At 43.7% G+C, this 23659-nt stretch overlaps 1 protein-coding gene across 1 annotated transcript in view; it reads left to right on the forward strand.

The window, feature by feature from the left end:
- Positions 1 to 23659, forward strand: part of cacna1bb (calcium channel, voltage-dependent, N type, alpha 1B subunit, b) — a 214265-nt gene that overhangs the window by 1700 nt on the left and 188906 nt on the right. The window contains exons 2-3 of the mRNA XM_036967489.1: positions 1018 to 1123; positions 3956 to 4095. Coding sequence (XP_036823384.1) covers positions 1018 to 1123; positions 3956 to 4095 — 246 coding nt within the window. The remainder of the gene's footprint in view (positions 1 to 1017; positions 1124 to 3955; positions 4096 to 23659) is intronic.

Genomic DNA, 23659 nt, shown 5'->3' on the forward strand with positions numbered 1-23659 from the left:
TGGTCCTGAACTTGCCCACGCGCACCCCGCCACATCACCCTCAACCACAAACCGCGAGGGCTGAAGAGAGCCGGAGGGCGCATGACAAACGCAAACAGACAGCTGGATCTGTTGTGTAGGCGTCAGTGAGAACAGCACTCTCCGAAATGCAATCTAATAACAATGGTTGTCAGTGTATCTGTGCCCTCAATAAGTTGAAATAAACGCGAAGGCAATGAATAAAGGAATGAAATGAGTAAAGAGGGCAAAATCACTATAAGTCCTTGTGGTAAAACAAATTAGCTCAACTAAAGGGCAGATTCCCCCCTGAATTGTCCCTACTTGTCCACTCATAGGCAGGTATTGGCAGTGCAATGCGTTTCTTGGGCTTTTGCGAGGGACAATGTGAGGTGTTCAGCCTTCTGGCACCCCTGAGCAAACAATTCTAAATGGATTGTTCGATGGGGTCAGTAAAACCTCCCCATTCGTCCACGACTGGCTGTTCCACAAAGGCCTCCCCAGCCGGGAATGACACGAAAATGGATTGTAGAATGAATAAACCATAAAAAAACAGATTGAAATGGTCATCCAACTGGAAAGATGTTGTAAACCAAGTATAGCTGTGGGATTTGCCTACCATCTTGAATTTCCAACCATGTCTAAGTCACACAGCATTCAGAAACATTTCTGTCTATTGGACTCCTGTTCAGGCAATGTCATTAATTGGTTAAATGAATTCAATCAGCCAGTAACTTCCTAAAAGCTGAATATCTCATGCTCTGTGGCACCTTAGCTGGGTGATGGCAGGTGGTGGCAGTGACACAATTAATCCATGCTCATTCTGCACACCTAAACCCTACATTCTCACCAGCCTTTTACACAGTCTGGGTATGTGCATGTCTTTTTTCAATCTAAATTATTCTTCAATAATATATATATGTTTTACCACCAAGACTAAGATAATTACAAGTTGGAGTTAAGTGTTTTTTATTGTGCATGAAATGCTCTATCATGGCTTGTGTTCCTTAACCTGCACACTCCGTTTGAGTACTTAATCCTGGCCACCATCATCGCCAACTGCATCGTACTGGCCCTGGAGCAGCACCTACCAGCCAGCGACAAGACACCCATGTCAGAACGCCTGGTAAGAGTCTCAACACTCCTCCCTTTGGATGAGAACTAGGGCTACTTCCCAAATGGCACCCTATTGCAGTGGTCAAAAGTAGTGCACTAAATAGGGAAAAGGGTGCCATTTGGAACTTAACCTATTCCTTTCACACTTTCTCTGCCTTTACTTAGTTCTCCGATTAATATACTTATACAGTATTGCCTTCTGTTTGTTTGCTGTAAAAGTGTAGAATGTTACTTTGTAATTTAGGTCATTTTCAAGAGGGAAAGAGTTAGTCAGACAGAGCGAAACAGAGAATTCGCTCAGAGCCGTTGCTCATTTATAGTCTTCCACAAGTAGAGCTCAGTGATGAGGGAGCCCAGTCATCCCTAACCTCCTACTCTCAGTCAGAGGGCCCTGAGTACCAGACACACAGCCAGGCAGAGGGGCTACCCGCACCTCCAGTCCATGGGAGAGCAGCACCCCTCCTCATTAGTGCCTTGGATCATGGCGATGTGTGTCTCCTTCTCCTCTCCGCTCTCATTCTGTAAGTCAGCCGAGCCTCACACTGAGTGGCTTTGATACCCACTTTCCCTCCCCAGGCCCTCTGTTCCCCTGCCTGCTCACACACATATAGCTTAAGCCCCTGTTTGAACTCAGCCAGTCGAGTCGAGTCGTTTAACCATTGCTGTTCTCCCGTTAAGCTGCGAAGGATTGAAGCCGGGAGAGGCTGCCGCGCGGCCATGGGAGGATTGTGACACTGCTTCTCTAAAATAACATTATATCTTTCAGCATTTTGCACACACAGATGTGGTGTTGAAGATGTTGTGACTCCTGGGAGTCTGCTTTAGAATGGAGGAAAATGCATGAAAGGCACTGCCACAACAGCTTGCCGAAACAAAGTTAATGACCCTCAAGTGCAGCCACCTGCTCCGGTTATCTCCATAATTGTGATGCAACATCGGAATTTAAAAAAAGAAAGTTACTCGACACCTGAGAAAGTGATTAGTGTTAGTATAGAGAGAAAAATTGAGATAACATCTCCCCTCCTTCCACCCGCTTCCTCTCAAAGTAGGAGCATGTAATACAAGCATCCTTGTAATTACAAAAACAATCAGCTATTTATGGTCCAGGATAAATATAGTGATGAATAGACTGTGGTGTGTCAGTTAAGTGGAGATCCTGACAATAGAACATCGTCAACAGGCGTTGTTCTTCAGATCCATAGCGGAGCTTTACCCTTGTAGTCCCATGTGATTTCCCCTCTGCCCCTTCAGAGCCATGTACTGTAGATGGAGTGTTCATTATTCATGAATATTTTACATCTATACATTATAGATGTTAACACAGTCTACTGTAAAACATCATGCATTTATGGATGGACCCCTCCAGCCATCATGTAATGGCATTGTTTTGTCTGCTATCTTTTTTTATAACAGACAGAGATACCAAGATGTCAGTCTCAACGCTTGTCATTAGTGTCTTCCCTTACAGCTCTGAGAGCATCAGTACTCGGTGGTATTGATAGACAGTAGGAAGCCCAGACATGCTTCTCTGGCTGAACAACAAGCCAGTTATTTTAAAACACCATTTCCTGTACCATTTCCCATTACAGTGTCAAATCAAACAGGTATATTATTTTACTTGTTGTTCATTGTTGTTAGGTCTTAGTGAAAAGGTCACATGCCCTTTAACGCTGTTCTCAAGCCTGTCAAACTCGTAAATATTTGCGTTGGGAATCCTGGGTTGGTGGTTGGGGTCGTGGAGCTGTGGAAAAAGAGAAAGGGAAAGAAAGAGAGAGAGGGAGGGAGGTTTGTGTAAGTCGTGAGATATCCTCTGCTAGTGCCTGTGTGTGTAGCAGCGCCTCAGGCCTCCACTGACATGTTATTAATGGAAGGGAATGAAAAAGTGTCAAGTCATACGTGCCTGATCCAGCACTGCTTTGAACAAGAGCAAGAGTCATCCTAGCTGCAAATCGTTTTTTTTTGCCAGTGAAAATCGTACTTTTAGAAGTTCATATTCTGTTAACTCATATACAAATAATGTTGTTGACTCGTCCTTACTCGTATTTGTGACCAAGAATAAATTGGAGAAAAAACACTTTAAAAAAAAAACAGCTCAAACTTGTATCTCAAACAGATAATTTAAAAAATGCTTGCTATTTCCTCGTAGGAGGATGAGCTGGCCAATCAGCGGTCTACTTGCATTAATATTTTTAATGACCAGTATTCTATTCACACTATTCTGTTGATGGGGTACGCCCACACCATTTCAATACAGAAAATGTGCTTTTTATGTTACTTAATTCAATTTTTGGGGAAGGAAAACTATTTCACTCATATCGTGTAAGTAATTACAGGTTATAGGTTATAAATCTGGAAACACTGGGCAGTTACTTTAAAGATCTTCATACCATTAAAATGGTTTGTTCATGTTTTTAATGTTTCGTTAGATGCCTTTGAGACCAAAAAGCCTCATCAAATTATAATGTATTTATTCATTTTAATCATACTTATTTGCTATCAATTAGTAAGAGTTGTTAAGAGTAAAATGTAAGCTATTATCTTACGTAAAAGATCATGTCTTATGATGAATGCGTAAATCACACTGATAAAAAATTATGTCCAAGATTACTGTTGATCTTCTTGTGTAGGCTGTTTCATCCCCCCCTTTTCATCCACCAAGAGAGGGTTCTATTCCTTGACCCATTCTCTGGATGCTGGATAGAAAAGTGAAGGAAACCATCCCCCTTTCTTCTCTTTCAATCTCTTCTCCCTCTCTTCTGCCGTGCTTCATTAACCTCTTTCTTACCTCTAACAAAAAGTTATCTCCCTTGTTCTCTCTCTCTCTCTCTCTCTCTCTCTGCAGGATGACACAGAGCCCTACTTTATTGGAATATTCTGTTTCGAGGGCGGCATTAAGATCATCGCCTTGGGCTTTGCATTCCACAAAGGCTCGTACCTCCGCAACGGCTGGAACGTAATGGACTTTGTGGTCGTCCTCACTGGGTGAGTTCTCGGCCGGCTGGGTGTGGGTGTGTGGGTGTGTGTAGATGGGATGGGATGGACGAAGGAAAGACATGTTTTGTTCCTGTGCATGCTTGTGTGTGTCCGTGTTATGGATGCGTATGGGGTGCGTTCCTTAATGCTCCAATTGGCCGGAATTGGCCGTCACAATCCTACAAAGGATAGCAAAGCAAACAAAGCGACTTTCAAATAAAAAAGAATAATTTTGTTGTACCAATGAATTGTCCAATATTGCTCATTAACTGTGCTTCCTAAATCAGGTATCACAGTCTTTTTTTTTTTATTCTTTTTTTTTAACATTTTGAATATCTGTTGTGGTTCTCCTTTTTCTGTTGCTAAGGCTCCGTGGAGGTAATAGGCTAACTTGGCCAAAGGTGAAAATGAGTACAACTTCAGTGATACAGTACAATTTTTACTGGGTCATTGTTCCACCGTTTTGGATGGATGCTCTAAGTACCATAAGTTCAAAGTCTGGGGGCAGCTCTTAGTCTGGCTGGCCTGAGAGAGAGTTCATGGCCTGAGAGAGAGTACCTGGCCTGAGAGAGACTACCTGGCCTGAGAGAGAGTAACTGGCTAGTATGGAGACTACCAGCCAGACAGAGGGCTCTGGAGAGCAGTAATGGCTTGATCTCTGATTGAGCCACCCCAGACAGGGGTGAGAGGGTAGGACTGGCTATGGGGAGCAGTGATGTAGTACCAACACCATGTAATCACCTAGAATCATTGTATCACACTCCACTGCTGTAGGGAGCCAGTGTTGCTCTTAACCAGTGGTAACTGTTCCTTTGCTTTGTAAGCTACAAGATATTGTGCCAGCTTGGTGTTACAAGGAGTCTGGATGGGATTTATGGTGTAAATAATGGCCAATCCGGAAAGTCACTAAACAAATCAATCAAGCTGGATACTGAAGCCGGGAAGGAATGGAGATTAAGATGGGGGAGTGTTGGAGGGAGGGAGGGAGGCTGTTGATGTGGTCTTCTGCGTGCACTCTCCCCTACACACGCACCTCTCCTAAGCTGTAACATCAGCTGTGTTATCAGTCGCACTATTTTATTTTATTGCAGTATGAAATGTCTTATCTGCGGTGGGCCCTCCAGCTCTGATCTTGCTTCAATTATGATTTATTCCCTTGTTGGTGTTCAGACACTGGCACAGACCAGAGAGGGGGATGGAGAATACTATTTTTATTTTTTATGTTTTTGTTTATTTCGACATGGAGTCATGCTGAGACCAATGTCTCTTTTACAGATGAGCCCTCTTAATACAAAAATATGTATATCAAATACAAATAAGAAATGCAAAACATAAATACAAAACAGTAGTAAGGTCCTAAATCAGCAGTCTGAATTGCCCTAGAGGCACCAAAATATCCCATTGAAGAGAATTTGGAAGATTATTCCACAAGAGGAAGATAAGAGTGGGGAGGAGAACAAAGGGATGAGTGGGATAGAGAGGAGAGGAAGATGTGAGTAAGATCGGAAGGATAGAAGAGGGGAGCGAAGAGGATAAGAGAGGAGATGAAGATATAAGTGGGATGAGGAGGAGAGGAGAAGAGGGGAGCGAAGAGGAGTTGATAAGAGAGGAGAGGAGGGTTGTGAGTTGGGGAGGAGAGGGGAGGACAGGAAGGTACAGTAAGAGTGGGCGAGAAGAGTTGATACGAGAGAAGTGGAGAGGGGAAGAGAGGAGAAGTGGAGAGAAGAAGAGAGGAGAGAGAAGGACCCCAGACAGAGAGGACAGAGAGGCCTGAGGCTCAGCCCTGAGGCAGAGTGGTTTTAACTTGGCTTGACACTCATAGTAGCTAAAAACACTCACATACATATTTACAAGCACTGATCACAGGCCAGTTTATACTTTTTCATCCTTTTGGTTAAATTTAGCATTTAAAGAGGGTAAGGGGGAGTAAGTGAGTGATCATAATGAGTGATGAAGAGGTGAAGCTGATGAAAGGATGTAATAGAGGAGGATTGACTACCCTCCCTCAGGTTAGATAGTACAGCTATTACAATCAGACAATTAGACCTCATTATTGTCATTAAAGCTGTGTTTTGCAAGATACATTTTTGTTCATATGGTCCTATGCAATTACTTAGCATTATTAATTATATTTTGTGTGCTGTATCTCCATATGCAGTTCCCATGGCTGTGCTGGTGTGCAAAATGAAATAGACTTTGTCTAGCAGTTATGTTTGTCCAGTAACGTGCGGTAAGGTCGGTGGCTGGGTAAGCACAGGCTATTATCAAAGCCAGATTTACTCACAAACAAACCTTGTAGAAGCCCAAGTTCACCATACAATAGATATCTTATGTCACTCTGGTTGTTGGAGCTACAACAAACAATTTTCACCAAATGACACTGCTCAACTAAGCTCAGCCATAGACTGATGTAGCATCCACAGTAACAACTGATAGGTGGCACTAAAATACCAATATATGGACACATTTCATCCAAATAATTCACAATACAAACGCCATAGCCTTTCACAATGGGTTTACAATTCTTACAATGATCATGGCTATTCAGAGCACTAGTGTCTAGTGTGACGTGAAGTAGCTGGCTAGCTAATCAGAAACATAACACAACATCAAGGATACATATAGTTATAGCTAGTGACAGCTTAGTAGTGAAGCAACGTTGTAACGAGGACATTGGGATTTGGAAAGCAGGTGGTGAGTTTATTAATAGTACAAGAAACATGGACCGAAACAAACCAAGAGTAGCGCCTGGACATGAAACACATAACCAATACTGCCTGGGGAATTAAACTAAGGGAGTGACAGATATAGGGGAGGTAATTAGTGAAGTGATGGAGTCCAGGTGTGCCTCATAATGAGGCGCAGGTGCTTGTAACGGTGGTGCCAGGTGTGCGTAATGATGATTGCCAGGACTAGTGGTCAGTACACCTGCGATGTCGAACGACAGAGAGAGGGAGTGGGAGTAGACGTGACAGGTGCATTGATTTGTTTAATTTCAATATAAGACATGGCTAGCAACAATCAAAGCAAGTAATCCATTGTAGCTATAACACTCGCATACATGTTTACAACTAAATAGCAAACGCAACATAACACTTTATATCTAGCAACATAAACACTGAGTATACAAAACATTAGGGACGCCTTCCAAATATTGAGTTACTTTTGCCGTCAGAACCGCCTCAATTTGTCAAGGCATGGACACTACAAGGTGTTGAAAGCATTCCACAGGGATGCTGGCCCATGTTGATTCCAATGCTTCCCACAGTTCTGTCAAGTTGGCCGGATGTCCTTTAGATGGTGGACCATTCTTGAAATACACGGGAAACTGTGGAGTGTGTAAAACCCAGCAGCGATGCAATTCTTGACACAAATCTGTGCTTTTGGCACCTACTACCATACCCCGTTCAAAGGCACTTAAATCTTTTGTCTTGCCCATTCACCCTCTGAATGGCACACACACACAATCCATGTCTCAATTGTCTCAAAGGCTTAAAAATCCTTCTTTATCTGTCTCCTCCCCTTCATCTACACTGATTGAAGTGGATTTAACAAGTGGCATCGTTAAGGGATCATAGCTTCCACCTGGATTTCCCCAGTCGGTCTATGACATGGAATAATGTTTCTGTATATTAATTGGTAATGACGTTCCAGACAAGTGGACAATCCAGTACTCACTCGGTTCACCTGCCCGAGAGCTAGTAGTAAATGAGAGGGTGCCATGGTGGTTGCCTGTACACAGCTTACCCCAACAATAGCCACACAACATGCTTAGGCAATATGCATGCGCAAAATATGAAATTGGCTCAAGAAAAAAAAGCTACTTCAAGCTAGGCAAAGCAGCTATGCATATGTTGATCGAGCACATTTAACAATGACTGGAGTCAGATAAGGCCTCTCACGTCCAGGATTTGAATGGCTTTTAATGGATGGAAAGATAGGAAAGGCGCCAGGGTACTCATGCCTAAGGTTTTGATGCAATTATTTGATTATCACAGGGTAAGCACTGCTTCCTTGCCTACGTCACATGCTAAGTTGGCGTCACAATAACATACATGCTCATTCTTCCATGTATATTTTAACCATTAAAACAGCATGGAGGAGGACAGAGATTTCAGAATTGTTCACAGTATATGCTGTGAACAATTCTGGAGTCTCTGTCCTCCTCCGTGCTAGCTTAGCCACCCACATGGCTGTAACCTTTGGGATAACTCTTGTCAATATAGTCTTCAGCTCCTAATTAAATAGCTAATTCCTAAATGATTGTGGTCCTTGGGGCAGTGGTAGACCTTTTAATCTGTCCTGATCAGGCATTAGCCCCTGCTAATAAGACAATAAATCTGCCCTGGGTGCCACAGGCCCAATCAATAGCTTACTGATCCCAGAAAAGAGAGAACTGAGAGAACTGACCTGAAGCCAAAGCAGACAACTTTCTCTGAGAGTGTCCATGACATGATGAAGAATAGCACGGGGCCTTTTCTTGCTTTAAACCACTGGTGGCAGCAGTGTGTTTACTCCTGTCAAATTCACAGGCTCCATTCAATTAAACTCTAACCACATTTTCAGAGAGGAGTACAAATCTTCTGGCGCTGCAAGACTGGATGTTTTGTTTCAGGTACCCGACTAAATAAATGACAGTGGATGTTTTTAGACCCACTGCACGGGAAAATCTAATAATTTACTTGATCTAGAAACCTGGTTCCCTGTTTTGATTGAAAAGGCTCCTTGGTCTATTGGACCTATAACAGAGTCATGAATCACTTATGTACTGAAGCTTGATGAAAAGCTCAATTAAAAGCCCATGCATTTGATTGATAGCTAGCTTTTAATCATCCCATTTGGCCATCCACAGGAGATGTTACGATGTAAGGCATGTGTACTGTATATTGTGTGTCGACCGTGGGATCTATAATGAGCTGTTTTGTTTCCTTCTAAGTGCTTGCCAGGTCTGTGCTCCACTGTGCTCCTGTGGTCAGAGCACCAGCTCCTCTACTTGTCCATGCTCTGAGACAGGCAGGCATCGCTTTTATTGGCCTTTTACAGCCCTTAGAAACCTGCATGGCAACCACAATCAAAGGCTCTCGCGGTGAGGTCAAAGCCTTCCCTCTCAACTAACTGTAAACTTAAAGTGACCTGCAGACAAAACATTGGTAGTAGTGTTGTTTGTTGTTATCTGCGTATGGGCTTGATGTTCCCTTGTCAGACCTCTGAATGTTATGAATATGAGATGGTCCTTGCTGACTTCAAAGAAGTGCCTTCTATCCTTTGCCCTTTCATTTGCCTTTTCATGTAATATAACAATCATGGGCTTCAGAGTGTCAGTAGAGAGAAGTGTGGTTGGGTCACTCCTGCCTGTTTCGGCCCCCTAACAGCATCAATGAACAGTCCCTTTGAACCTCTGCCAAACTACTGTTGCTGTCTGTCTGCTGAATGTGTCTGTCAGTTTCTCTCTCACAAAGATCTACAGGTGTGCATGAGATTATTTGGAGCTAGTTTTATGTGAGGGAGAAACAGTATACAAATACTTATGTATGGGGGATGCTCTGCTGAATAACATGCTGACCAAACCGCTTGCGTTGCGTGTGTGAGCGTTGCAACATAAATGTACACATACATGTTATTCAATCATTGCACCCACACTGCTCACGCGCCTCAGCGAGCATCTGCGTGGCCAGGCACTAAAATATAAATGGATTCTATTTGTGACGCTCAACGCTGCAAATCCTGCCTCTCCCATCTCCTCTTTGGTTTTTAGGAGCATATACCCACGTGGGTGATTGAAAGTTGAACAGGTCCACACTCAGGAAGGTTGTAGTAATGCAGTGAACCACCATATGAAGTCCAAAAAAGAAAAGGAAGCCTGAAGGAAGCAGGAGAGATGACGAGAAACAAACTCAGTTGACCGTTTTATCTGTCATTAATTGTCGGAGTAGAGGACCTTGTGCATTTCAGTTAAAATAACGAGCCAATGTTTATATACCAGGACAAATTAGCTAGCAACAGCAAGCTAGCGAGCTAAATTGCCATAAATGTTTAATACTTTTTGACTTTGTCCCCAAATTAATATAATTGGTTCAGAGTTTGTCTTGATATTTCAACCTGCGTGTCCTGATCGCTTCTGGTGTGGGTGAACAAAATCAACGTGCACGCGGATACGCGGTTTGGTCAGCATGTTATACATGACTGTGTGAACGGACCATATGGTATCCTTTAAAATGTCCGTGCTGCCCTGTCACTGCCTGATGGAAAGTGACGGTAAAACGATAGTCTCCGTGTCATCCGTCCTGGTAAGGGCATCAAAAGACGATTTGAAATGTACAGATAGGAGGCTTATTTCCGTAGAGTTAGGAGGCTTATTATGTACAGATAGGAAGGAGGCTTATTATGTACAGATAGGAGGCACATTTTTCTGGCTTTGATGAGTGGCTATGGACTCTGCACATGAGAGTTGTGTGAGTGTACCCTCGCTCCTCCTAGGCTTAGTCATATTCCCCCAGGCTGTGTGGCAACACGTCTCAATGGAAACACAATCTCTTTCTTTACATGGTGTTACATCTTCTTCCATCCTCTCTCACCCTACATCCATGGGCGCCGCCAGGGATTTTGGGCACCATGAAAAGATATCACATTGGGCCCCACCAACACAGGCCACACCAACCCTGCGCAATTGCTGTAACCACACACCTCCAGAACCCAATCGACCCATTCAAAGCTTTAAATAACTCTACCTTTGCAGGCTTGCAACTCTCTTATAGTCCAATATTTACTGTACGATATTTACTGACAGTGAGCTGTGAAAACATAGCACTGTGCAGACATGCATGCAACATTCTGCATACAGTAGAATTCACTATTTGATGCAAGACTGATACCCTGTATAAGAAATGTTTTACATCTTTTACATTCTAAATGTAATTAATGGTAAAAATCTTAAATGGAAAATTATCTTAACATAAATGAATAACTTTATATAAATATGACTTAAATATACAACCTCTTCAATTAAAATAAATTAACATTATCATCTATAGAATGACATAAACAAAATCAGCAGCAGATTTTTGAACTAAGTATACATACCAACTAGAAAATAAGCAGCTGTAAAAGTGGAAATGGAAAGGCCTGATGGTGGCGCTAGAGGAAAGGTCAAGTGGTCACCAAGTCATTAGTTTCTTCCACTTGGGGTCTTGATTGTGCGCAACAAATGTTATGGCAATCCAGCCATTACTTTGAGATATATCTTGTTCTCTGTCACGTTCCTTGTATGGAGTAGACCAAGGCGCAGCGTAAGATGAACACATACTTTTTAATTACGACGAAGAACACTTAAACTATACAAAACAACAACCCGACCGTGACGCTATATAATACTAGTGCAGACACAGGCAACTAGACATAGACAATAACCCACAAATTACACAAAGAATATGGCTGCCTAAATATGGTTCCCAATCAGAGACAACGATAAACAGCTGCCTCTGATTGAGAACCAATCTAGGCAACCATAGACATACAAAACACCTAGATAGTAAACAACCCCATAAACATGCAAAACCCCTAGACAGTACAAAAACACATGTCACCCGTCACACCCTGACCTAACCAAAATAATAAAGAAAACAAAGAATACTAAGGTCAGGGCATGACAGTACCCCCCACAAAGGTGCTGACTCCCGGCCGCACACCTAAGCCTATATGGGAGGGTCTGGGTGGGCATAACTCTGCGGTGGCGGTTCTGGTGAGGGACGTGGACCCCGCTCCACTTCTGACTCGGCCCACTTACGTAATGTCTCTGGAGCGGGATCCCTCACCGCCAACCCCGGACTAGAGGACTGGAGGACTGGAGTGGCGAGGCGCACTGTAGGCCTGGTGCGTGGTGCCGGCACTGGTGGTACCGGGCTGGGGACACGCACCTCATGGCGAGTGCGGGGAGGAGGAACAGGGCGTACTGGACTGCCGAGGTGCACAATAGGCGTGGTGCCAGCACTGGTGGTACCGGGCTGGGGACACGCACCTCAGGGCGAGTGCGAGGAGCAGGAACAGTGAGTACTGGACCCTGGAGACGCACTGGAGGCCTGGTGCGTGGTACCAGCACTGGTGGTACCGGGCTGGGGACACGCACCTCAGGGCGAGTGCGAGGAGCAGGAACAGGGAGTACTGGACCCTGGAGACGCACTGGAGGCCTGGTGCGTGGTACCAGCACTGGTGGTACCGGACTGAGGACATGCACCTCAGGGCGAGTGCGGGGAGGAGGAACAGGGCGTACTGGACTGCCGAGGTGCGCAATAGGCCTGGTGCGTGGTGCCAGCACTGGTGGTACCGGGCTGGGGACACGCACCTCAGGGCGAGTGCGGGGAGCAGGCACAGGACGTACTGGGCTGTGGAGGCGTACTGGAGGTCTGGAGTGTAGAGCTGACACAACCCGTCCTGGCTGGATGGTTATACCTGCCCTGCAAAAGTAGGGCGCTGGCACAGGACGCACAGGGCTGTGCAGACTCACAGTACGCAGAGCCGGTGCAGGATATCCTGGTCCATGGAGGTGTACTGGAGACCAGGAGCACTGAGCCGGCACCCTCCTTCCTGGCTGGGTGCCCATTCTAGCCCGGCCAATGCGAGGAGCTGGAATAGAGCGCACCAGGCTAGAAATGCGCACTGGAGACACCGTGTGTTCCACTGCATAACACAGTGCCTGACCAGTAACACGCTCCCCACGGTAAGCATGAGGAGTTGGCTTAGATCTCCTACCTGACTCAGCCAATCTCCTCGTATGCCCCCCCCCCAAAAAATCTTGGGGCTGCCTCTCGGGCTTCCGTGCTAGCCGTGTACCCTTACATCGTCGCCGTTCCTCCATTCTCCTGTATCCCTCCTCACACTGTTCCATAGAATCCCAAGCGGGCTCTGGTACTCTCCCTGGATCGATCACTAAATATGGTTCCCAATCAGAGACAACGATAAACAGCTGCCTCTGATTGAGAACCAATCTAGGCAACCATAGACATACAAAACACCTAGATAGTAAACAACCTCATAAACATACAAAACCCCTAGACAGTACAAAGTCACATATATCACCCTTGTCACACCCTGACCTAACCAAAATAATAAAGAAAACAAAGAATACTAAGGTCAGGGCGTGACATTCTCAGTCTGTTCTCAGTTTTGTTCTCAGACTGTGGGCATCATGTGTGTAGTGATCCAATATCCATTGCCATGCCATGTAACAGTTATCATTGGCCCTTGCTCAGCCTTAATCACCAAGAGCCCAGTGCCGAGCCTTCTTGCTAGAAAAGTCACTGAACAAGTCTTTGAAGTCCAGCTTTCTAGCTACCTGACTTTCAATGGACAGCATGGACTGCAAAGCCTGTCCTGGGACATAGTGGACCTCAAAAAGTTTTAGCTTACTGAAAGCTCTCTCGCCACCAGCAACAGTCACAGGCAGTGTGCAAAATATACGTAAAGCAATGCACACTTCTCCAAAAATGCATTGCAGCTGCATCTTACAAATTGCATTCAGGAGACCAAGAGGGGACAACTTAGGGGGCAAAGTGGCAGCATATACAGTCGTGGCCAAAAGTTTTGAGAATGACACAAATATACATTTTCACAAAGTTTGCTGCTTCAGTGTCTTGAGATATTTTTGTTAGATGTTACTATGGAATACTGAAGTATAATTACAAGCATTTCATAAGTGTCAAATGGCTTTTATTGACAATTACATGAAGTTGATGCAAAGAGTCAATATTTGCAGTGTTCTTCTTCTTTGTCAAGACCTCTGCAATCCTCCCTGGCATGCTGTCAATGAACTTCTGGGCCACATCCTGACTGATGGCAGCCCATTCCTGCATAATCAATGCTTGGAGTTTGTCAGAATTTGTGGGTTTTTGTTTGTCCACCCGCCCGTTTTTGTTTGTCCACACGCCTCTTGAGGATTGACCACAAGTTGGGGAGTTTCCTGGCCATGGACCCAAAATATCGATGTTTTGTTCCCCGAGCCACTAAGTTATCACTTTTGCCTTATGGCAAGGTGCTCCATCATGCTGGAAAATGCATTGTTCGTCACCAAACTGTTCCTGGATGGTTGGGAGAAGTTGCTCTCGGAGGATGTGTTGGTACCATTCTTTATTCATGGCTGTGTTCTTAGGCAAAATTGTGAGTGAGCCCACTCCCTGGGCTGAGAAGCAACCCCACACATGAATGGTGTCAAGATGCTTTACTGTTGGCATGACACAGGACTGATGGTAGAGCTCACCTTGTCTTCTCCGGACAAGCTTTTTTCCGGATGCCCCAAACAATCGGAAAGGGGATTCATCAGAGGAAATGACTTTACCCCAGTCCTCAGCAGTCCAATCCCTGTACCTTCTGCAGAATATCAGTCTGTCCCTGATGTTTTTCCTGGAGAGAAGCTGCTTATTTGCTGCCCTTTTTGACACCAGGCCATCCTCCAAAATCTTTGCCTCACTGTGCATGCAGATACACTCACACCTGCCTGCTGCCATTCCTGAGCAAGCTGTACTGGTGGTGCCCTGATCCCGCAGCTGCATCAATTTTAGGAGACGGTCCTGGCGCTTGCGGGACTTTCTTGGGCGCCCTGAAGCCTTCTTCACAACAATTGATGGTTGATTTAGGTGCGATCTTTTAAAATGTTGTTTTAAAAAATATATTTTACCCCTTTTCTCTCCCCAATTTCGTGGTATCCAATTAGTAGTAGTTACAGTCTTGTCTCATCTCTGCAACTCCCGTACGGACTCGGGATGTCCTTGTCCCATCGCGCTCTAGCGATTCCTGTGGCAGGCTGGGTGCAGTGCACGCTTACACGGTCGCCAGGTGTACGGTGTTTCCTCCAACACATTGTGTTAATAAGCAGTGCAGATTGGTTGGGTCTTGTTTCGGAGGACGCACGACTCTCGACCTTCGCTTCTCCCGAGTCCGTACAGGAGTAGCAGCGATGATACAAGATGAACTACCAATTGGATACCATGAAAATTGGGGAGAAAAAGGGGTAAAAGTAAAAAAATAATAAAAACATTTTTAAAAAACTTGTGAACGTTAACTAGTCAAAAAACAGGAGATGTAGCCTACCAGCCACACCAGTCAGTTTTTCTCACGTTGATATTTATTCCTTCAAACTCACTCCCAAGAAACATTAATGTTAGCTTTTTCAGACAATTATTTTTACTTTTCTCAGCTTAGAGTGTGTTTGAAGTTACACATTGTAGAATTACAACAGTGTGACTGTTTTGGAATAACATTTTCATCATAAACTAGGTGGTTCGAACCCTGAATGTGGATTGGCTTAAAGCTTTGCGTTGTGCATAAAAACAGCCTTTTGCCATGGTATATTAGCCATATACAGTACCACAACCCCTCGTGCCTTATTGCTTAAATATACACTGATTAAACAAAACAGAACAGAATTCCTGTGGAACGCTTTTGACACCTTGTAGAGACCATGCCCTGAGGAATTTAGGCTTTTCTGAGGGCAAGAAAACATGTTATTAATGATCTTATAAATCATTATTACAACCTTTAAAAGTATTTTAGAAATGTGTGAATAACTAGCTCGCTAACATTTACAAATGTGGAAGTAATGACTAATAAATAATGAATAAAATATTTACTAAGCCATTACAAATGCTTTATTACAAGGTGTCATTATAAAGTGTGTCAGATATGCCACAGAGAGAGGGTACACAGAGGGGGCTCTGGGTGAAGAAACAGAGCGTTTATCCACTGAGGCGAGACGAGGCGAGGCGAGTGCTTCAGTACCGATGCAGCCTCCTGGTAGATGTAATGAGACAGAAGGGAAGGGAAACTGGAGGAGGAAGGGTTTTCTCTGAGCACACAAAGCAAACACTCTCCCCTCACTCACCCTCTGTTATGTGGAGCTGAAGGGAGGCAGACATGAAGCTTTCTCTGAAACCATCCTCTCCAATACACTGCTGTTTGGGAGTAGGGACAATCCGCAAAAAAAAATAAAAAATAATTCTCTCCCCTTTACAGGCGTTCCATGGTGTTCTAGAGATCCATTAGCGCTAGTCAAACATCCCGTTACAACACAGCCATGTGATGTGGGTTGTGTTCTGTTGACCGCCACCTTCGAGAGGAGCACTCAGTGAGAATGAAGAGGAGGCTGGCGTACACTAACAGGAGTTCGCTACAGCGTTCATTATTCACAACGTTGGTGGTTTCACTTCCTCCACATGTGGCGTTTTTTTGAGGGACATGTTGTGAGAGAAATAAGTACCACACATAGAAGAGACGGGCCAGTCACATCGCAAGGCTTTTATTGTTTTGGTACCATTGATGTTCCGATGTCTTTGGACAACAGAAACAGCAGATGGGGTTTGAGGGAGACGTTTTACTGACGACAATTTGTACACAAAGAAACAACAAAAATATATCTCCATCTTGAGAACAGATGGAGGAGTAAGTAACTGGAGCACTATGTGTCTGGACCTCAAAGCCAACATGATCATTTTGCAAGCCTTCCTTGATAGGCCTTTTTATGTATTTGTATTCATTTGCAGCTTGGAAGCAAAATGGTATGATCGGTGAAGAGAGGTTAGCAGTGGGAAGCCATGAATAATTAGCAGCATCTCCACTGAGGTCTCTGCCACAGAGCCTGATGAATCATCACAGCTCCCTAGTCAATGTAATCGGTTAGGAGCTCTGATTCAGCGATGAAACTTCCTGGCTCAGAGAGGTGCTCATCAAACACTTCCTCCTTACATACACAGCTTCCAACTGTTAGTCTGGGATTGACTGCTCAACGCTGCCACCCGGGGAAAGACGGGAGGACAGAGGACTCCATCTTGGCTCCTTTGGCGGACTGATTGACATCTTGTTGTCCAATCATGAGTCGTTGATCTTTCCATCAGGTTGTTTGGCCTACAAGTAGGGCATTCTGAATAAATGAATTTTCCAATGCACATCAATACAGACAGATGTGGACAAGTTCAACCAATCAGACTTCAGAGGGGTATTTTTTTACCACTACAGTGAAACAGAGAGAGCCATGGCCATGTGAAGAGAGTGACCGAGCCCAAGGCTGACTCTGTCCTTGGGGGATGGCCACCCAGCAGGCCACTACAGAAAAGAGAGAATACCAATATCACCGCTTCTCTCTTTGTCTCTCCTCTCTCTCTTATCACAAACCTTCTGCTTCCACCTAAAATGACATAACACTCAGATACAGAAAATCTCAGGTTCTCAGATATGATGTGATTTTCAATAAATATGAGAGGCATCCTTACAACCATGGTAATCATTAAATGACATGTCTCATTTTAATTTGCTCAACCATGACAAAATGAAATGACATTTTGGGAAATGTGGTCATTATATGACTTGGTTAATTGCTGTGGGAAAAAAATGAAGCAATCACATTCATGATAATTAGCATTGAACGAGCCATGTGTGAAGAAAAACCTTCATGTCAAGCACTTCAACTGTGGCTTTCTCTCAAGGTGAAATCTCTGAAGAAGAGCACGTATTCCCAAGGAAGTAGAATCTGGGATTGTTACCAATACACTATTTACTTACTTACTGACTTTATTGTCCCCATGGGGAAATTTTGTTGCAGTGTCATGTACACGTTTAAAGTGGCGTTTAAATACAAAACAAAAATTACAATACAACTTTCATAACAGTTACATACATACAATACAAATCAAAATAATTATAATTATAATAAATAAAGATTATTATTATTTTTTTAATCAGACTAGCCTGTTGGCCTTACAGAGTCGATAGGAACATTATCCCGAGCTATTTAGGAGGGATATCACACCTGGAACAAATGATTGTCTAGTTGTGTTTTTCCTGCTGAGGGGTGCCCTATACCTGTGCCCAGAGGGGAGTAGTTCAAAGTCCAGGTACAGGGGGTGGCTTGGGTCTAAAATGATTTTGTGAGCTTTACGGAGGGCCCCGACCTTCAAGATCTCACCCAGACCTAACTGCTTGCTGTGGTAATAATCCTTCTCAACACATCTCTCTGGCTGACAGTGGCATTGCCAAACCAACAAACAATAAAAAACGTTAAAATACTCTTAATAAAAGATTTGTAAAACATATGCAACAGCATATGACAAAACTCTTGACCCCTTCAACTGGAAAGCGACATCCACTACATGGAGAAAGGTATGTGGAAACCCCTTCAAATTAGTGGATTCAGCTACTTCAGCCACACCCGTTGCTGACAGGTGTATAAAAGCGAGCACACAGCCATGCAATCTCCATAGACAAACGTTGGCAGTAGAATGGCCCCTACTGAAGAACTCAGTGACATTCAAAGTGGCACCATCATAGGATTACCCCTTTCCAACAAGTCAGTTCGTCAAATTTCTGTGCTAATAGAACTGCCCCGGTCAACTGTAAGTGCTGTTATTGTGAAGTGGATAATTCTAGGAGCAACAACGTATCAGCCACGATGTGGTAGGCCACACAAGCTCCCAGAACGGGACTGCAGAGTGCTGAAGCACGTAGGGCGTAAAAATCGTCTGTCCTCCTTTGCAACACTCACTACTGAGTTCCAAACTGCCTCTGGAAGCAACGGCAGCACAATGACTGTTCGTCGGGAGCTTCATGAAAGGGGTTACCATGGCCAAGCAGCCGCACACAAGCTTAAGATCACCATGCGCAATGCCAAGCGTCGGTTGGAGTGGTGTAAAGCTCGCCGCCATTGGACTCTGGAGCAGTGGAAATGCGTTCTCTGGAGTGATGAATCACGCTTCACCATCTGGCAGTCCGACGGATGAAAATGAGTTTGCCGGATGCCAGGAGAACGCTACATGCTCGAATGCATTGTGCCAACTATGGTGGAGGAGGAATAATGGTCTGGGACTGTTTTTCCATGTTTCCAGGCTAGGCCCCTTAGTTCCAGTGAAGGGAAATCTTAACTCTACAGCATACAATTACATTCTAGACGATTCTGTGCATCCAACTTTGTGGCAACAGTTTGGGGAAGGCCCTTTCCTGTTTCAGCATGACAATGCCCCTGTGCACAAAGCGAGGACCATACAAAATGGGTTAGTCGAGATCAGTGTGGTAGAACTTGACTGGCCTGCACAGAGCCCTGACTTCAACCCCATCGAACACCTTTGGGATGAATTAGACCGCCGACTGCGAGCCAGGCCTAATCGCCCAACATCAGTACCCGACCTCACTACTGCTCTTGTGGCTGAATAGAAGCAAGTCCCTGCAGCAATGTTCCAATATCTAGTAGAAAGCCTTCCCAAAAGAGTGAAGGCTGTTATAGCAGCAAAGCGGAGCCCGACTACATATTACTGCCCATGATTTTGGAATTAGGTGTTCGACCAGCAGGTGTCCACATACTATTGGCCATGTAATGTAAATCACATCACTTCTTTATTCTTGTGTGCATTTATTTTACAGGACTTGTTGTTGAGGAAGAGCTTGCAAGCATTTCACTGTACTGTTGTTTACACCTTCTGTATCCTGTGCACATGACAAATAAACTCTGATTTAATTTGATCATGATATTCTGGGGCCTCATTTATGTACTGTGTGTACATTTCTCAAATAGTTCTTTCCATTTTCATGCACCACAAATTGAGATTTATACCACAGCATTGTTGAATACTAATTTCTGATTGGTTAGAAGGTAATTCTAGAATGGACATTAAAACCAGCTAACAGGACAGTTGGAAGATATATCGGGACACCTTGCAATCATGACACAAAATGCGCCTACACGTGTAGACCATACTTGCCACAAAGTTACAGAAAACTAAACCAACAACCCATAAACCGAAATTGGATACATTATAAACGCAGGTTCAACGAGGAAAAACTTAGCTAGCATTGATTTGTTTCTGCAGAGACATATATTTTTTTGAGCATCTGATGACCTAACCCGGTGAATTTAGGTAATAGGGCATTTCTTTGGTCCCTATGTCGCAGTCATTATGCAAGTGGCAGAATGCTGTCGAATCGTCCCACGTTTCTAGTTTAACCAGCTGTTTTCAGCAACTGGAATTAACATATTGTCATATTGGCAGGTTTGCTTGCAATAAGGTTGTAACGTAACAAAATGTAGAAAAAGTCAATGGGTCTGAATACTTTCCAAAGGCATTGTATATAATAAAAGAAAAATAAACATTTTAGACGACATGCTGCTATGGGATCTCCTTACCAACGGCAAATGCATGTTTTATTAGCCTACCATTATTATAATTCCCATCCATCAAACACCTCCCATTCCCCCTAACCAAACATTAAGCCTATTTGCTTTCAATACACAGTGGAGTAAAGTACTTAAGTAAAAATACTTTAAAGTACTACTTAACTGACGTGCCTAGTTAAATAAAGGTTCAATAAAAAAATGTTTAAAAAAATTGGGTAATGAGATGGTCACTGAGAAGGTGTCCACATACTTTTGGTAATGTAGTGTACTTCTATCTCTCTCTCTCTTTCTTGCCTTGTTTCTCTTTCTCTGTTTGTTTTTCTTTCTTTCTCTCTCTCATCTCTCTCTTTTTTACTGGCTGTTGCGCACAACCACACACACACACATACAATTCAGTCCCATGAAAAATCCTGTTTTCTCTAACCCTTAACCTAACCCTTACCTCAACTCTAACCCTGACTTCAACCCAAAAACCTAAGCTTAACACTAAACCTAACCCTAGCTCATAACCCTAAACCTAATTCTAACTCTAACACTAATTCTAATTCTAACCTTAACCCTAAAAGCTCTAGAAATAGCATTTGACCTTGTGGGGACTAACAAAATGTCCCCAGTTGGTCAAATATTTGTTTGATTACTTTTCTTGTGGGTACTTCTGGTCCCCAAAAGTATAGTTAAACACGTCCACACATCACACACACTCACACAGATCTTAATTCTGTTTTTGCTCAATCGTCTTTTCTGCTCTCTATTTTATCTCCCTCATATCAATTTTAATTCATTTAATTCCATTTCAGTGTCACCTGAAGGTCCTTTATTGCAAGGATACATTTCTGTGAATATTGCTTTCAGAGTAGTGCCATGAGAGTTACAGGAGAGGAGCACTGCTCTCTGCACCTCTGCCCCTCAAATCTCTAAAAAGTCCAATAAAAAGCACAGGCTTGTTAATAGTGCTGCAAAATCAAATGGGTTTTTACATCATCAGAATGTTAAGCAGGTCAGATTTAGGTCCTTATTACGGTAATCAAGGTTGTGTTGGTTAATACATAATAAATTAAGCCAGGCACCTTATTTTATATCCAAAGTGACACCCCTACATTCTTCAATGGTAATTATGATCACGTCACAGCAGCCATGAACTGAACCCCTGGGACACTAAACAGTTATAATGCTTTACAAAATGCACTACTTAGTGTGGCAAGGCCACTGACTGTAGTAAGTGAGAGAGTTTGTTTTTTTACTCTCCATCTTCCAGCTGTATGGGGAGGTTTCACCACCTCAACCATGGTACATTCAAGGGACTCACATCAGAGTGGACAGATTGTATTAGGTTAGCTGGTCCTGTCTGTGTTCCTGTTCTATTTGCACCTCCCCAGGTGTGTTTGTTTCTACAGGTGTGAGTTCTCACTGAGATGTGTGTGTGTGTGTGTGTCCGACTTCCTGGCAGCAGTGATTCATCTGGGGCCCTCCAGTTTGTGGCCCAATTGTATTTGTTCACAATCTCATCCGGGAGTTGAGAACAAAGTAGAGCACACACACACACACACAAATGCACACACTCAATCTTAATGAACGACTGAACACATAACGTGCCAGAGTCTCTGTCCGCTACTGTGTAACCTAAAAGAAGAAGCCCTTTTATCTGATGAACTGTTCACCGTTCCCGTTCGCCTGCACAGCAACAAAACCTGCTGCCATACCAATCAACACCAGGTGCAAGTGGGTCTTTGTTCCTGCCCAAATCTCTCTCCCTTCTCACTGTGTGTACACACTTCTTTTGCACCTGTGTGAGTGCAGGCGTAGCACTGGGGAAACAATGGAAGAGGTGAAGCATGAGGTGCCACGTATGAGGTGTCACGTCCCACCACCCTCCAATGGTCTGGATGGTAGGAATGACTCACTGCATGAGAGTGGGCGTCAGCTATGATGACATCACTTCGTTAATGTACCATAAAGCATCCAAAATGGCTTCGGTTTAGTTTCAAGGGATTCTTCCATCCCCAGAGGCCTCATATATCAAAGGTGTATGCATACAAAAAAAGACTCTAAACCTTGCGTGGGCTAGTTTTCCTGCAAATATTGGTATTTATCAATTTTTAACTTGATGGGAAAGTATGTCTATCTTCAAACAAATCTCAAACCATGCCTGCACATAACTTCTAGAAGGTTGATCAACTGTACTTCCAGTGGTGGAAAAGGTACCCAATTGTCATACTTGAGTAAAAGTAATGATACCTTAATAGGAAATTGCTCAAGTAAAATTGAAAGTCACCCAATAAAATACTACTTGAGTAAAAGTATAAAAGTATTTGGTTTTAAATATACTTAAGTATCAAAAGTAATTGTAATTGCTAAAATATTTAAGTATCAAAAGTATAACTCACTTCAAATTCCTTTCACAAAGCAAACCAGATAGCACCATTTTCTTGTTTTTTAGCCAGGGGCACAGTCCAACACAACACATTTACAAACGAAGCATAGCATGTGTGTTTAGTGAGTCAGCCCGATTAGAGTCAGTAGGGATGACCAGGGATGTTCTCTTAAAGTACGTGAATTGGACCATTTTCCTGTCCTGTTAGGTATTCAAAATGTAAAGAGTACTGTCAGGGAAAATGTATGGAGTAAAAAGTACATTCTTTTCGTTAGGAATGTAGTGAAGTAAAAGTTGTCACGTCTACTCCTGCTTCTCCTCCTGCTCCCCGTCCCGCTCCCTCCCTCCGGTGTTCGACGTCGCCAGTATACTAATCACCGATCCTGGGATCCATCATTACCACACACCTGGCATCAATCATTACGCGCACCTGCACGTCATCATGAGGCACACCTGGACTCCATTGCCTCACTTATTACCTCCCCTTTATCTGGCACTCCTTTAGGTTCTTTCCCCAGGCAGTATTGTTCCTGTGTTTAAGCGTAGATGCTACTGTTACGTTGTCTTGTTCCATGTTTGTTGTTTTATTAAACGTTTCACCTGCTTCTCGACTCTCAGCGTCTCTGTTAAGTAAAAAAAACAACTTAAGAACAAATTGTTATTTACAATCATGGTCATTAATATGGAGTTAGTCCCCTCTTTGCTACTACTCTCCTGGGAAGGCTTTCGACTAAATTTTGCTGCGTGGACTTGCTTCCATTCAGCCATACGAGCATTAGTGAGGTCGGTACTGATATTGGGTGATTAGGCCTGGCTCACAGTCGGTGGTTCAATTCATCCCAAAGGTGTTCGATGGGGTTGAGGTCAGGGCTTTGTGCGGGCCAGTCAAGTTCTACCACACCGATCTTGACAAACCCTTTCTGTATGGACCTCGCTTTGTGCACGGGAGCATTGTCATGCAGAAACAGGAAAGTGATCAAACTGATGCCACAAAGTTGAATGCACAGAATTGTCTAGGAAGCAAATCATTTTCTAGAATGTCTTTGTATGCTGTAACA

The sequence above is a fragment of the Oncorhynchus mykiss genome, chromosome Y (assembly GCF_013265735.2).
Source record: "Oncorhynchus mykiss isolate Arlee chromosome Y, USDA_OmykA_1.1, whole genome shotgun sequence".
Taxonomy (NCBI): Eukaryota; Metazoa; Chordata; class Actinopteri; order Salmoniformes; family Salmonidae; genus Oncorhynchus; species Oncorhynchus mykiss.